This window comes from Miniopterus schreibersii, assembly GCF_964146895.1.
Source record: "Miniopterus schreibersii genome assembly, chromosome: 11".
Lineage (NCBI taxonomy): Eukaryota > Metazoa > Chordata > Mammalia > Chiroptera > Miniopteridae > Miniopterus > Miniopterus schreibersii.
The window spans coordinates 45,695,767-45,710,813 of record NC_138111.1 but is presented as its reverse complement, the minus strand read 5'-3'; the positions used below and the strand labels follow the sequence as shown (position 1 = coordinate 45,710,813).

General features: G+C 42.2%; 1 protein-coding gene across 2 annotated transcripts in view; it reads left to right on the top strand.

The window, feature by feature from the left end:
* GLDC (glycine decarboxylase) overlaps positions 1-15,047 on the top strand; it is a 72,064-nt gene that overhangs the window by 33,230 nt on the left and 23,787 nt on the right. For both annotated transcript variants that reach the window (XM_081151628.1, XM_081151627.1), the window contains exons 11-16: positions 370-450; positions 2,740-2,837; positions 3,377-3,461; positions 3,632-3,673; positions 4,655-4,797; positions 12,845-12,920. In XM_081151628.1, coding sequence (XP_081007754.1) covers positions 370-450; positions 2,740-2,837; positions 3,377-3,461; positions 3,632-3,673; positions 4,655-4,797; positions 12,845-12,920 — 525 coding nt within the window. The remainder of the gene's footprint in view (positions 1-369; positions 451-2,739; positions 2,838-3,376; positions 3,462-3,631; positions 3,674-4,654; positions 4,798-12,844; positions 12,921-15,047) is intronic.

The following is a 15,047-nucleotide window of genomic DNA, read 5'->3' as shown; positions in this document are numbered from 1 at the left end:
ACTGTTAGGCACATCTTTTCTTACTCCTCTCTTCACAACATGACTTTTCAAGGTAAAGGCTATGACAAATGATATAATAAATCAAGTTAAGGGAAGGAAAAGGTGAGCATATCCAGTACCAATAGGAGTACCCTGCAACCATCAGAGTGTTAGAGTCCAGAGTGGCTTATAAAACTATAAACCCTGTGAAGTCTGGGGCTGGTCTAAGCCCCCTGCACCTAAGGGCCAATTTGGTAACCAACTGGCACCCTGATTTTAGAACCACTGGGAATTTTGTCCAGCACCTTCTCCCCTTTGACCTCTCTTGAGCTTCTCTACTGATCTTGGTGTTTAGAGCTGACGTTTTCTCTTTTGTTTTTATTCCTGTAGCTTGGTATTTCTCTTGATGAAACAGTCAATGAAAAAGATCTGGATGACCTGTTGTGGATCTTTGGCTGTGAGTCATCTGCAGTAAGTGAATTAAAAACATGCACTCTCATAATGACTATTTGAGGTTGTGTCAAAAATGGGTTTGCCTCTTGTGGGCCTGAGTGTGTATATGTGTTTGGGGGGGGGGGAGGCAGTGTGACATTGGGCATTGGGTGGCTTGCTGTTAAAATTATGCCACTAACTGTCCCTGGCTACTGTGACTGCTGATAGAGGTCACTGCTGTGCGCCCTAGCCAGGACCATGCACGCAGGCTAGTTGGAAGGATTGTTAATGGTATTTAATCAAAACTGTTCCTAATACAGAAATTCATGACATTGGCATCTTGGTTATGTCAATTCTGGGACAATTATGATAATCATTCATGCAACAAATATTTATTGAAGACCTAATATGTGCTAGGTACTGTGCTAGGCCCTGAGTGGTGAATTAGACATGATTCCTGCACTCATGGAGCTTGTAGCCTGAGGATTCAAATCTTGTATAATACGGATTCAAACAAGCATGAGATTGCAATCCAGGTGACGTGTTACAATGGGTGATGTCCGAAGGTGCTCTTTGAGCACAGAGGAGGGGCTTCTCACCAGGATTTGGAAGAAATTGCTCTAAGCTGAGACCTGAAAGATGGGTAGGAGTTATCTAAACTAAGATGGCACAATTGAGGAGGAGAATGGGGCCAGAGGTGTTTTAGGCACTGGGAAAAGCAGCCACAAAGGCTAGGCGGAGAGAGATTACTGAGAACTAGAAGCACTTCAATGTGACTGAGCTGGTTTCTGAAACAAATAGCGGGGACATGGTGGGGAGAAAGGTTACGATTCCATGGAATGAGAATGAAAGGGAGAGGTGTCAGTCATTACCTAGATCTATGGCCCGGTGTTAATTATAACACTCTACAGCCTGTTGCATAGGAAGCACTCAATAAATATTTGATGAATGACTTAATGAAAGGAAGCATTTACTAAAGTAGAAATAGGGTCTAGAGTGTTGGATGTTGTAGTCCTGGCTGACTATGTCCTCTCTGAGAGAGGACCTCAGTCTCAGATAACAAGTGTAAATCATCAAAGAAGTATCACATTATTCTCTTATAACCTTTAATTAATGAGCAGGACTGAATAGGCATCTTCCCTCTAGAACTCTTCCCTAAATTTAATCACATTTATTCGTTCCACATGTTTGAGGAATATTTATGGAACAAACGCCCACTGAAGCTTCTAGATGGCCATACGACCCTCCGGGGGCAGAATGAGGAACAGCCATCTATTTAATTATATATTCTACATATTAAACCCTTAATAGATACATGATTTGCAAATAGTTTCTGCCATCCTGTGGGTTGTCTCTTAACACTCTTGATAGTGTCCTTCAATGTGCAAAAGTTTTTCATTTTAATGACTCTATTTTTTTGTTGCTCATGCTTTTGGTGTTGGTCGTATTTAAGAAACCATAGCCAAATCCACGGTCATGCAGATTTCCCCCTGTTTTCTTCCAAGAGTTTTATAGTTTTAGTTTTTAAATTTAGGTCCTTAATCCATTTCCAGTTACTTTTTGTATATGGTGTAAGATAAGGACACAGCTTCTTCATTCTTTTGCATGTGTATACCCAGTTTTCTCAGCACCATTTTTTTTTTAAATATGTTTTTATTGATTTCAGAGAGAGAAAGGGAGAGGGAGAGAGAGAAACATCAATGATGAGAGTCATTGATCGGCTGCCTCCTGCACGCCCCCTGCTGGGGATGGAGCCCGAGACCCGGGCATGTGCCCTGACCGGGACTCGAACCGTGACCTCCTAGTTCACAGTCGACGCTCAACCACGGAGCCACGCCAGCTGGGAATCAGCACTTTTGTTGAAGAGATTATTCTTTTCTCCATTAAATGGCCTTGGCACTTGTATTTTATTAGACTTGTTCTTAAAGATAAAAGAGCAGTGTCACCGAGAATGCTTACCTGAGTGTTATCATGGCAACTTTTTATAGCCTTTTAAAATAATTTACTGGAATTTGCTTCATTAATCAAGGAACATGCAGAAGATGTCAACTTTTTTGCACTAAAAATTGCACAGTTTTCCTATTTTCTGTGGCTGAGGTCAACAGAACTTAAAAACAGTGCTTTGGAGAATTTCCACAATTCATAAGTCCTGACACCTGTCGACACACCATTCCCGATGCCTGGGGGGTGGGTGATAAATGGGCGGGTGGGAGGTGCTAGGGGATTTCTGATGCTCTGTTAGAATACACGCTGACTGGAGGCCTGGCTGTTGACACATGGTTCTAGGGACAATGCCTGCCCTTTAGTTTCTGTGGTTTCTCCGTGCAGGAGCTGGTTGCTGAAAGCATGGGTGAGGATTGGAGAGGTATTCTAGCCACTACCTTCAAGAGAACCAGCCCCTTCCTCACAAATCAAGTGTTCAACAGGTTTGTGTGGCTAGTGTGACTTCTGCATTGTGTGCCGTGGCTTGAGAGCCAGTAGAGAGTGGCTTCTGACTTCGATGTGATGTGGTCACCCATGTGATGGGCTCACCCATGCCGGGTTATTGTGGCTCCCTAATAGATCATTGCTGTAAGGTTCCCATTGCTGATTTGGGCAAAGCACACGTTATTTCCTGTTGGCCTTGCTCCCTTGGCACTGTCCCTAATTCTGCTCACCGGGAGGAGGGGAGTTTAGGTGCATGGTTGCCAGGCTGAAGAGCATACCCAGGAAGCCAACATTCTCTTCTTCCCAACCTTCCTCTCACGACCGCAGGCAGCTTCTTGTCCCAGGCCATCCGCTGAGGTTCTTGGGGCTCCATACCCTGTCATGCATGCCCTTCCCGCTGCTGCTTTGTTGGCATGCCGGCATGCCCAGTGTGATCTGTATGTTGAAGGTAGATCTCAGTGTGTCTGACCTTTCAGGAGAATATGTATGGACTCTCACCTAACTATATTGGCCCAAATCATGTGTTTTGTGTTCACAGCTATCACTCAGAGACAAATATTGTTCGATATATGAAGAAATTGGAAAACAAAGACATTTCCCTTGTTCACAGCATGATTCCCCTGGTAATTATTACTTTTATTCCCCCTTCCAACCCCACCTTGATCTCACCTCTTGGGTCACATCTAATATGCTGCAAGAGGGATGAAGGGTCGCCACATGGGGAGATTGAAGGGCTGATCATATGGACCATAGGAAATCACTAATATGATATATTTGGCTGTGTTTCTTAAAGGGGTCCTGTACCATGAAGCTTAACAGTGCATCTGAACTTGAAGTAAGTAGGTCACTTCTACTAAGAAGGAACTTGTTCTGGCTTGTACGTAACTAGAGAAAACTGCTCCTGGGGCTGTGAGTTAATAACTACTTTAATAATCCTTAGCCTTGCTATTCAGCAATATTGGCAGAAACTCTAATTTTACCACAACCTGATCATTTAAATGTATGAGTGAAATTATTTTGAAATATTAAAATAATTAAACATATAGTATTTATACCTTCCTACCCTCTTACTCTCTTTTGTTAAACCTGCAACATTAAAAGCTTTTTTTAAAAAAATCAATTTGTGGTTGTTACCCTCAGAACCTTAAGCCTTCTTTCTAGAAATCCATGCATAGTGCCAGAAGGGTAGATATTTGAGGTTTTAATTTATTTCTTGTGTCAGCAGAAGATTTGTGTAACCTGCTATGGTGGTTGGTAAATATCTCTTCTAGACCATGATCCATTTTAGCAAAGTTATCTTGTTCCTTTTATTTCACAGGGTAATTCTGATGTAACAAATCACATCAGGCAAAGGAAATCATTTTATATTGTGGCAGGAACATTTCCCCCATTTGCTTTTCTATTGTTTTGTTCTGCTTAATGAAGAAACAATAATCTATGTGCTATGTAAGAATTTGAATAAACTGTACTTGAAACAACTTATTGGGTTTCATGGATATAAATATATTTTCTGGTCTTTTTGTCCCTAAAAAGATAGAAAGAAATTATATTTTTGCACAAGTTCCCTTTCTGGGACTCTGCAACCCACCTGTAAGTTGAAGACAGTAATAGAACTTACCTTGTAAGATTGCAGTGAGAGTTAGATGAAGGAATATATTTAAAGTGCTGAGAGCAGTGCGTAGCTCATAGTAAGCACTCTGTGTCAGAAAATGCTTTCATCATCACCATCACCATCGTCAGCATGATCATCATTAATATTGTTACCTCTGTTACGATATGTGTATGTACATATGTTTTCTCCTTTCTTGCTCTTCAGCCAATCACATGGAGTGGATTTGCAAACATCCACCCCTTTGTGCCTTTGGACCAAGCTCAAGGGTACCAGCAGCTTTTCAGAGAGCTTGAGAAGGATTTGTGTGAGCTCACGGGCTATGACCGAATCTGTTTACAGCCTAACAGGTGAGGGGATTTCTTCTCTTGCTGTTTCAGTTGTTGCTTGGGGTGTAACGCCCATCCTAAAGCTTAGAGGTTTGAAGCAATAAATATTTCATATCATTCTGAGAGTTGAGTGGACAGTTCCACTCCACTGGGGTGGATGACTAGAAGGTCCAAAGTGGCCTCGTTCACAGTGCTGAGAAGTTAGTGATGGGCCGTTGGCTGGGAGAAGTTAGTTGAGGACATTGACCTGGGTCTTGGTTCTTCTCTGTGTGGACCTCTCCATGTGGTTGCCTGAACTGCCTCGTGGAATGATGTCAGGATTCAAAGCAGGGTGCCCCAAGATGGAAGCATGTGGAAGCTGCAGACCTCTTAATGTTTAGCCTCTCAAGTTACTCAGCCTCACTTCCAGAGCATTCTCTCTGTTCAAGCAAGTTACAGGGCCAGCCCAGACCTCTAATTAGGAACTGATTTTTCAAAGAAACACTCAGAGTACCAGGAAGAAGAGAAAGAAGGGTGAAGAATGAAGAGCCATTTGGGGGGAAATATAAAGCAATGGACAGAAGGGTTTTGCTTCCCCCAATTTCCTTAACTCTCAAAAGTATAATTCGATATTTGCCATTTGTAAGGCTCTAAAGCAGTGGTTCTCACACTCGCCTGCATCCCTAGAATTTCTGATTTAACGTGACTGGGCTGGAGCCAAGAGTTTGCATTTCTAACAAGTTCCCAGGTGATGCTGATGCTATTGTTTGGGGCTCTCCAGTTTGAGAACCACTTTAAGGTAGTCTTCAGGTACCAGCAAGGTTAGAGTCACTGGATTCATCCAGATGTTTCTTGACCAGAATTCAAAGGTTAAATGTAGAATTTAACTTCCATCAAATTAGATACAGATTGATAAGAACATTCCAGAATGACATGTTGAGGGGTTTTATTTTAGGCTTATAGAAGTAGAGACCCAGGTAGCGTTTGGGGTTCTTAAGGTATGCAGCAGTTGGGTTAAAATCCTATTGCTTCCAGGGTATGTGTACTGGTAAATTTTCAGTCACCCTGTTAACTGGGCCTGTAAGATAGGAATGGGGCACCAATCTTTACTTAATTTTCGTGGGAGTGGTCTTTTGAAGTTGCCATGAACTGTTGTGGGTCATTTCAATACAGTGGCTATTTTCATCATTTTGCTTCTATCAGTTTTACCATAATGTCTGTTTTTTAGCTAAGGTTTCACATGGATCATTTTTGTTCCTGATCACTTGATGGTAGTATTTTTAAAGTAAAGAAGGATCTGGATGAAGCCAGTTTGGGAGGGGTTGCTTTGGCACTGATGCAAATTTTTAAATCACTTAAATGGCACAGCCAGTGTGGCTCAGTGGTTGACCATCAACCTATGAACCGGGAAGTCATGGTTCGATTCCCGGGCAGGACCCATGGCCGGGTTGCCAGTGGGGGGCATGCAGAAGGCAGCCGGTCAATGACTCTCTCTCATCATTGATGTTTCTACCTCTTTCTCCCTCTCCCTTCGTCTCTCTGAAATCAATAAAAACATATTTAAAAAAAAATAAAATCACTTAAATGTATTACTTTATTATAAAATAATTAAATCCACCTGTGAATTAGGTGGCATATCCCCTGTGACAGATGAGGCAACTAAGATCCAGAGGAGTGATTTGCTTGGGGCCCAACTGCTTGAAAAGGGCCAGCAAATCAAGGAAGCCTTTCATGTTAGAGGCAGGAGAAATCCTGGATGGCACAGCAACCATCTCTTTGTTAGGCCTGCCTAGGAATGAGCAACTTTAAGACACTGTGCAGTAGGAGAGATTTAATAAGTCCAGATAAGGATTCCTGGTTGCAAAAAGCAGAAAATAATAGCTTGGGCTAACTTATGCAGAAAGGGAAGACATTGGGCGCTTCGCAGGGTAGGTGGAAAAGCTGGAGGACAGGGCTTCAGAAGTGAACAAGACCCAAGGGAGGCTGGCAGCAGAGGACCAATCAGGGTCACTCCAGAAGAGCACCTGCCACCTCTGTGGAAAATTTGAGACTGTCCATTCCTTGGGTCGCTGTCTCCAGATTCCTGAAGTTTCAGGCTGACGTTTCCTACGGGCTGAGACTGGGTCACATGTCCAGCACCTTGTTAACAGGTGGTGATGGGGACTGTCTTGTCCCTTTCTGTTCCATAGGGGAATTTAGGACCCTGCCTTTCTCCCAAACTCATACCAAAGGGGAAATTCCCTCAAATAGTTAGGGAATGAAAGGCTGTGCATTCCCACCTACACACCCAAAAAAACGGCAACGATGAAAACCCAGCAAATCTCCAATATCCTAATGTGATCCATCCTCTGTATCTCTAAGCACGTTCCCGTTTGGTCATCACAGCCCCATTTTCTAATTTGGCTGTCTGTGTTGTTGAATACATGGTTTGCAGAGATTTTCTCCCAATCTGAGCTTGTCTTTTCATACTTTTAATAAGGTCTTTTGCAGAGCAAAAGTATTTAATTTTAATGAAGTTCAGCTTATCAATTTTTTCTTTGATGAATTGTGCTTTTGATTTCAAGTATAAGAACTCTTTGCCTAGCCCTAGATTCCAAAGATTTTTTTCTGTTTATCCCTAAAATTTTTATATTTTACATTTAAATCCATCATCTATTTTGAGATGATTTTCGTATGAGGCGTGAAACTTAGGTTGACATAGTTGTCTAATTGCTCCAGCACTGTCTGTTGAAAAAATTCTTTCCTTCATTGAATTTCTTTTGCAATTTTGTCAAAAATCGGTTGAATTTATTTATGTGAATCTATTTCAGGTGTCTATATTTTATTTCATTGACCTACATGTATCCCTCCATTAATAACACAATTTTGATTACTGTAGTTGTATAGTAAGTTTTGGCATTGGATAGACCAATTCCTCCTACTTTCATCTTTTTCAGAATGTAGCTATTTCAGTTATTTTGTCTTTACATATGAATTTTAGAATAATCTTGCTTATATCTACAAAAATCTTGGTTTTATTGTATAATGTATTTTTTAGCATCCAAAGTTACAATTTTTGTCCAATGGGATAGAAGCCAGATGTTATAGATATCATAGATGGTTGGACAAAACAATTTACTTCATATTTAAATTTATAATTTTTACTTATAAAAACAATTTTTCACAAAAAATGTCTTTTTAAATGTATAAACTATTTTTTAAAAAACATGCTATAAGAAACTTCTTAGGATGTATAAATATTACTAGAAATAAAACTGGCTCACTGACCTGTAAGCAGTTTAAAAAAAGTCTCTGAAATCACACACTGTGGCCATCAGTGTGCACACTATAACAGTGTGTTAAAAACTATAAAATAATCTTCAGTCGAATATCTAGAGAAAATTAAACCAAGAATAGATTTGGCAAGCCTAGATAGTTGATACTTTTTTTAAATGTATAAATCTTTGGCACCAAATTTAAAAACGTTAGGATCTGTAACATGATCATTTTCTCTAGGGCACATTTTTAACACCCTTTGACGTGTATGAATACAACATCCTATTTGAGAAGACAAATAATGTTTTCTCAGTACAATGAAAAAGTTCAGCAGTTGTTTGGTGATTGCTGGGACTCACCTTAAATCATGAATTATAGCATATTCTACAGTCTGGCAAAATGGTTTCTATTACTTTTTCATTAAAAATAGCAGCTACATTAATCTGTCTCCAAATATTCCAATGCTGCCAACTTTGGAGATATTTCTTATGGTGTCTATAAAGTCAGCCACCATATTCCTTAAGCAGGATAACGAGGTTATCTCATGACCGGTCAAGGATGTCTTCTTGCTGTGTGTACATCAGTGACAAGTGTACACAGTAACTGACCAAAATGCCTTCTTTATAGGTTGCAATTCAATTTATAATCTTAATCCACCTGAAGTTCTATACTTAAAAAATGCTACACTTCCCACCTGTGACTCCTGGCCATGCATATTCTGCAAAATCATCTAGAAGAGCAGCCTATGTTCCCTCCTCTTCGCAGACAGACATATCATATGCAGTCTTATTTCTAAAATCTATCAGAGGCAGGCCGGGTGTGGCTCAGTGGTTGAGCATCAACCCAACATCCGGGAGATCACAGTTTGATTCCCAGTCAGGGCTCATGCCTGGGTTTTGGGCTCAATCTCCAGACATGGGTGTGCAGGAGGCAGCCGATCAATGACTCTCTCTCATCACTGATATTTCTATCTCTCCCTCTCCTTTCCTCTCTCTGAAATCAATAAAGATATGCAGTATTTAAAAGAAAAAAAATCATTTAAAAAAAATCTAGCAGAAGGTTCCAAGTGTTCCTTGGGGTTGAGCTTGTGTGATGGTCCAATAAAAATTTGTTCCAAAAATCTAAAAATTTAACCCTTAGAACTAAATTGCAGGATTTCTAAATCTCAACCTTTTTGCCTAGGTATTTAGCAAGGGTAAGGTAAAATGATAAAAATCTTTGACGTTTAATGTGTCCTTAAACTCTTGTTCAAATCTTGGTAAAAGAGGTAAACTATAACCCCAGTCCTATCACGAAATCTTCAAATTCTGCCACTGTCATTGCGTGAGCTCTCTCTCTCTCTCTGCTAAGTTCACATTGAGTAGCTTCCCTGAATTTCCACACTTATGATGACACACTGTTACTAATAGGATCTAGGTTTAAATCATCACAAAACTATTGAATCCCATCAACTCCAATTAATTTTCACCTTGGGAGTTACTGTATTTGTTATACGTATTCTAGTTTCTAGTTGATTGGATTTCTCTGGATTCTTTGTAGAATGAGTCTGGGTTTTGGAAGAAGCTGTCTGTTAGTTTTTGCTCATTCTGTGTTAATCAGTATCACATGTAGCAGTCGTTTCACCAGCCTGAGTAAATGTCATGACTGGAGGGCCTTGTTTTTCTAAAACAGTTTAATCTTATGCTCACTTGGCATTTCTGTGGGTCTGACCTCCCCACCCACTGGAGCCCCACTCCTTGTGGCTGACTTTGCAGGTCCAGGCCACTAGCTGCTTCATTTTAAAGAGATGTCAGAAATCCACTTTCCCAGCTGCCCCTCCACACGGAGTAGTTTTCTGATGGTCTCTTAATCTGGATTATGAAAATAAGCACTTACTTTTCATAACACTTTCTCACCAACAGGTGGCACTAATAATTCCCCTTAATTTAATAGTAGCCCAGTAGTAAGCCATGTGTGGCATTTAGAACTTACCTTTCACACTTTTTTAGTCGAAACATAGCTGATTTTAAGAGTGTCTCAGGCCAAAAAAATAAAAAATAAAATTCCAGCATTTCTGATCAAGTCTTTAGCATATTGACTTTCTCTTGGATTACTGGTTCATAGATCTACTCTAGTCTCTTCTTTTATTCCTACTCTAAACACCTTGATTGGTTTTCCAACAAAGCAAGGTGAATAGAAGTCATGAGAAAAACGCAGAGGGAAATACAAAATTCACTACTGAGGCCCCTTTCTATGGGGGAAAGGACGACTTTGGGGATAAGCTTCATGAAAGAGGTGGAACTTGAGTTGGGACTAGGAAGAAAGGGTGGGAGTTGGCTGGAGGGAGGGTAATCCAGGTTGAAGGTTGTAGAATTGCTCATTCAAATGCTTTGTTAATGCACCCACAGCGCCTGAGCTGCAGAGCAGCCAGGGTTGCTGCATCGCTGCTGCTGCTGAAGATGATGAGGGAGAGGAGGGGGAGGAAGACAGTGGTGATAGCTGCTGGGACTTAACAGGTGTTTGCCTGTGGCAGGCAATGTGGGTGCAGTTGCCCCCATCTTAGAGACGAGAACACAGAGGCACAGAGAGCCTCAGGACCTCGTGGTGTGAGTAGTTTGCTGAAGTGTGGCATATTCATTTTCCTGTTTTCAAAATAAAAAACAACCAATGAACCACAACTAGTTTGTCAGAAGGCTGGAAAACAGAGCACCGGTGTTCACCCCCCCGCCCCCCCCCCGGAAGAGAGCAGAGAGGCAAAGCAAAGCTCACTCGGTGTGGGTGACAAGGAACTGAGTGCTTTGGTTGGATGGAGTCAGGCCTTCTTCTACGTGGACCTAAACCTGCTGGTTCCATCAGTGAGACAGGGTTCTGTGAAGGGACGCCCGTGCTTGCTCCCACAACTCTCTTTGGGAAGCATAGCATGCTCAGAGGCACTGCACTGCCCCCAAAGAAAGCATGAGGCTCCTTGAGACAGGCTGCCTTATACCAAACACTCGGTCATCACTGTTGCTTGTCTGGGCACATAGTATTCGGAACTCAGTTTCTTCATGTGCAGAATGGGGGTGGTGGTGCCTGCCTCATGGGGGTATTGGGAGTGTACAATAGGATGACATAAAATCCTTGGTGGCGACAACGGCTACCATTTACCTGTGCTTACTCCTTGCAGAGTGCCTGGTAAACAGGAAGTACTTAAGTAATGGAGCAATTTATACTTTCTGTTATTACGATTACTTAGCTCATCTAGACTCTCCTATTGCTCTCTGTGGTGCCCATGCTGTGGAAATCACCACTTTCTTTCCCCTTTTCCAGCCAGGCTCAAAGCCCTTCACCTCCAGGTGTTTCCCTGTTCCCTGTCCTCTCCTCATGCTGGGCCCTAAATCACCAGTTCTGCCATCTCCTGATACCAAACCATCCATGTCCTACACTAGTTTGCAAACATTTCAAATCCAACTGGTTTCATGCCAGCGTTCTCTTAAAAAAAAAAATCTTATCTAACCACTATGCTGTACGCCTGAAACTAATACAAAATAATATTGAATGTAAACTATAATTGAAAAATAAAATTTTTTTCCAGTGCTCAAAATTTTAGCTTTTAGTTAAGAAATAAAATAAAGTTTATCCAGTTTGTTCTTAAGCCTTGTGCTTTTAGAGTATGATCTCAATATTACTGGGTGACCAGAAGGGATGAATGCCAAACCACTGGGTCTTCCACAGAGTCAAAGGACGGTGTAATTTTGAAAAATGAAGGAAATATATATTTTGAATGGGATTAAAAAACCTATTAGTCACTTCCCTTTCCTTCCTGCAGACTGTACTGAACATTAAGTAACAGTTTATGATTGACTCAGCATCGCTCACTGGGATGTTAGTCATTAAGTATGCTCTAAAAGTGGTGCCTTTAAGGACTGTTTTGTTGGATATGGCCAGCCTCTAGCAGCTGTGTGCATGTGGGGCCTGGGAAAGCCAACACTGAGACGGATGGGAATGGTGCCACATTCAAAATGCATAGTTCCTTTGGGGCAATCTGATCACTGACTAAGTATTTGGTGTTATTAAGAAATCATTGTTTGTGGTTTGTTTATTTATTTATTTATTTTCCTAACCCAAGGATATTTTTTTCCATTGGTTTTCAGAGAGAGTGGAAGGGGAGGGAGCGAGAGAGAGAGAAACATCGATGTGAGAGAGACACATTAATTGGTTGCCTCCTGCACTCACCCTAAGGCAGGGGATTGAGCCCAAAACTGAGGATACGTGCCTTGGATGGAATCGAACCCAAGACCCTTCAGTCCATGGGCCCACGCTCTAACCACTGAGCCAAACTGGCCAGGGCTGTTTGTGATTGTAGGTGTGATCGTTGTAGTTACATTTTTTAAAAAAATAATTCTTATCTTTGAAAGATACATATTGAAGTTTGAGTTGGTGAAATGATATGGTTGAGTTTTGTTTCAGAATAATCTAGTTCAGAGTGAGGAGGGTTAGTTGGAAAAAATGATTGACCATAATCCAATAACTGTTAAAGCTGGGTGATATGTACATGATAGTTCCTTATATTCTTTTTTCTATTTTTGTATAATTTTGAAATTTTCCATTAATAAAATAGCTTTATTTAGGTTCATGGTTCTGAGCGTGGGTTGAAAGGGCCATCTTTGAGTGGGAATGGGTGAGCTTCAGTGCACAGACCGGTGCTACTCAAGTCCTGTGGGCTCATGCAGAGATTCACCGTGAGCTTTCCACGGTGTCAGGAGTGACTTCATCACATGATTTTGAGCACACGGCCCGTGCCCCATGAATATTGAATGAATAAATGAAAGCAAAAAGGCCCAAAGCCCTGATCCTTTTCTTCTTGTCTTTGCAGTGGAGCCCAGGGGGAGTATGCTGGGCTGGCCACCATCCGAGCTTACTTAGAAGGGAAAGGAGAGGGACACAGAACCGTGAGTATGGACATGTAGTGCTCGCTCACCACCGGGTGGCAGCAGGTCTAGCTCCCAGGGTCCCTTTTGTTCTGCGGGACACTCCCTCCAAACCTTCTTGGAAGCAGCTGCAGGAACATATAATCAAGTAACAAATTTTGGTGGACTGGCCATTATGATTCTTGCCTCTGAGACACTTCACTGGACCATTTTGAGGGAAAACATTCACAGATAAAAGGCTTTTGCTCAAATCCCATCTGTAAAAGTCAGCCAGTTGGCTGTGAAACCGCTCTCCCGTGGGAGCAAAGGGAGTAAGGGGCAGGAATGTTGCCATTCCAAACCTCCTGTCCTTGGCTCAGCCCTGGCCCCAGGCCTGGACAAAGGGCAGACACTGAGCATTAATTCTTCTGTAATTCCTGCTGTGCCTAAGCACAGTTCTGGTCATATGTTGCTCAAAAAATATTCGAGTCATTAAATGCTCTATTAAATGGCTTTCAGCTCTAAGCAGCAAAGGAAGACGTAGAACAGAGTTCATGGTTCTGCCTTATCATTTGCTTTGGGTATGAGAGTCTAATCTCCAGGCTCCAAACTGTTCTTGGGGGCCCTTGTGGGGAGCAGCAGATACTAATGGGCTCAACAAGGACCACCCCACCTCATTCCCAGAGGCAGTGCCTTCAGCAGTTGATCTGACACAAGCTTCAAATTGTGGCTGAAGGAGGCCTGTGTCCTGGGGCCTTCATTTTGGTGATGACCAATGCTAAGCTAGAGCTTCCACCGAGTTCAGAGGCGGGGTTCTTAGAAGGAGCAGTGGGTAGGAGTCAAGAGCGGGACAGAAGCATCTGCCCATCCCAGGAGAGTTAGAGAAAAGTGTGCTCGGGTGGTTCTGGCTGCCTACGCAAGTGGGATGTGATAGGTGGTGGCCCGATCTTAGTCCGTTCCTGGTTTTATTAAAATTGGGATTGTTTGTGGCGAGTTGCCTGGATTTTGCAATGAGAGAATCTAAAAACTGTTTCACTTCCCTTTCAAAAAAGTGGGGGTGGGGTAAAAAAAGAACATTTTCTCTCTCATTCCCTTGCTTACTCATTCTGGTTCCACAGGTGTGTTTGACCAGGTCTTTGACCTGGTTGGGGAATAGAACTGATTTTCAAAGGCCTTTGAAAACCAGGACATTCACTAATTGAATAAATTATTGAATACTGGCTACATGCAAGGCACTGTGTGTGCCAGTCCAGAGACACCGTCCCTGACATTCCAACTTGGTTTGTTTTCACTTGAGTTTTCTCGTGGCTTTGACTTCTTTAGCTTTCTAAGGAAGGGTTAGCTTAGAACTCCAGCATTGTTTGGGGGCCACAGAGACACAGCACTGTCATCGAATCAGAAAGAAATGTTGAGGTTCCAGTTGTCCAGTGAAAGGAGAGCAGATGACTGACATTAAAGAGTTCCCTCTTCTGTTTTTCCTCCTTGGCCTCCACGCACTGAGATAGCCCCTGGAGCTCCTTGTCATTTTGCTCTTTAATCACTAGGCGTCTGGGGATCCCGGGAAGGGTTCGGTTCATCCTGTGTAGCCATCTCCATGTTGCTCCCCTCCCCAACCCCACTCCGCTCGTTCGTGGAAGGCCTGTGAAGAGCTGATGACAAAGGGCCAGCTAAAATCCAGGTTCCATTGATTTATGATGCTTCCCACCCCTAATTGTTTCCCAGTTTTCCAGTCTGACACCCAGAAGTATCTGTGAATGTTCAGGAGTTGGGGACCAAACTGGAAAGGTCAAAGAGAAAGGACAAGAGACCTTTTGATTGGGCCTGAGCAGAGTTCTTCTGTGACTCACAGATTCTTTTCGGCTCCTTTCCCCCCCTCTTTGTGTTTTCCATTCGTCCCTTCTTTCTCTCCTCATCCCCTCACATGTGATGTTTATTCTGGCACCATTGTCCACACTGCTGTCCCTGAAGTGTCCTGAGGGGCTCTTCCATTCTGAAATGCAGAGAGGAGCCGCATTGTAGAAAGGAGAGGAAGAGGCAGAGAAGGCCACCGGGTCACTGAGTTTGTAGAAATACAGAAGTCATAAGTTTGGAAATGCTGGCATTCCTTTTAGGTTTCAAATTTTAACTAAAGCTGACTTTTTAGTTGGAGAAGAAAATGACTTGTTTACA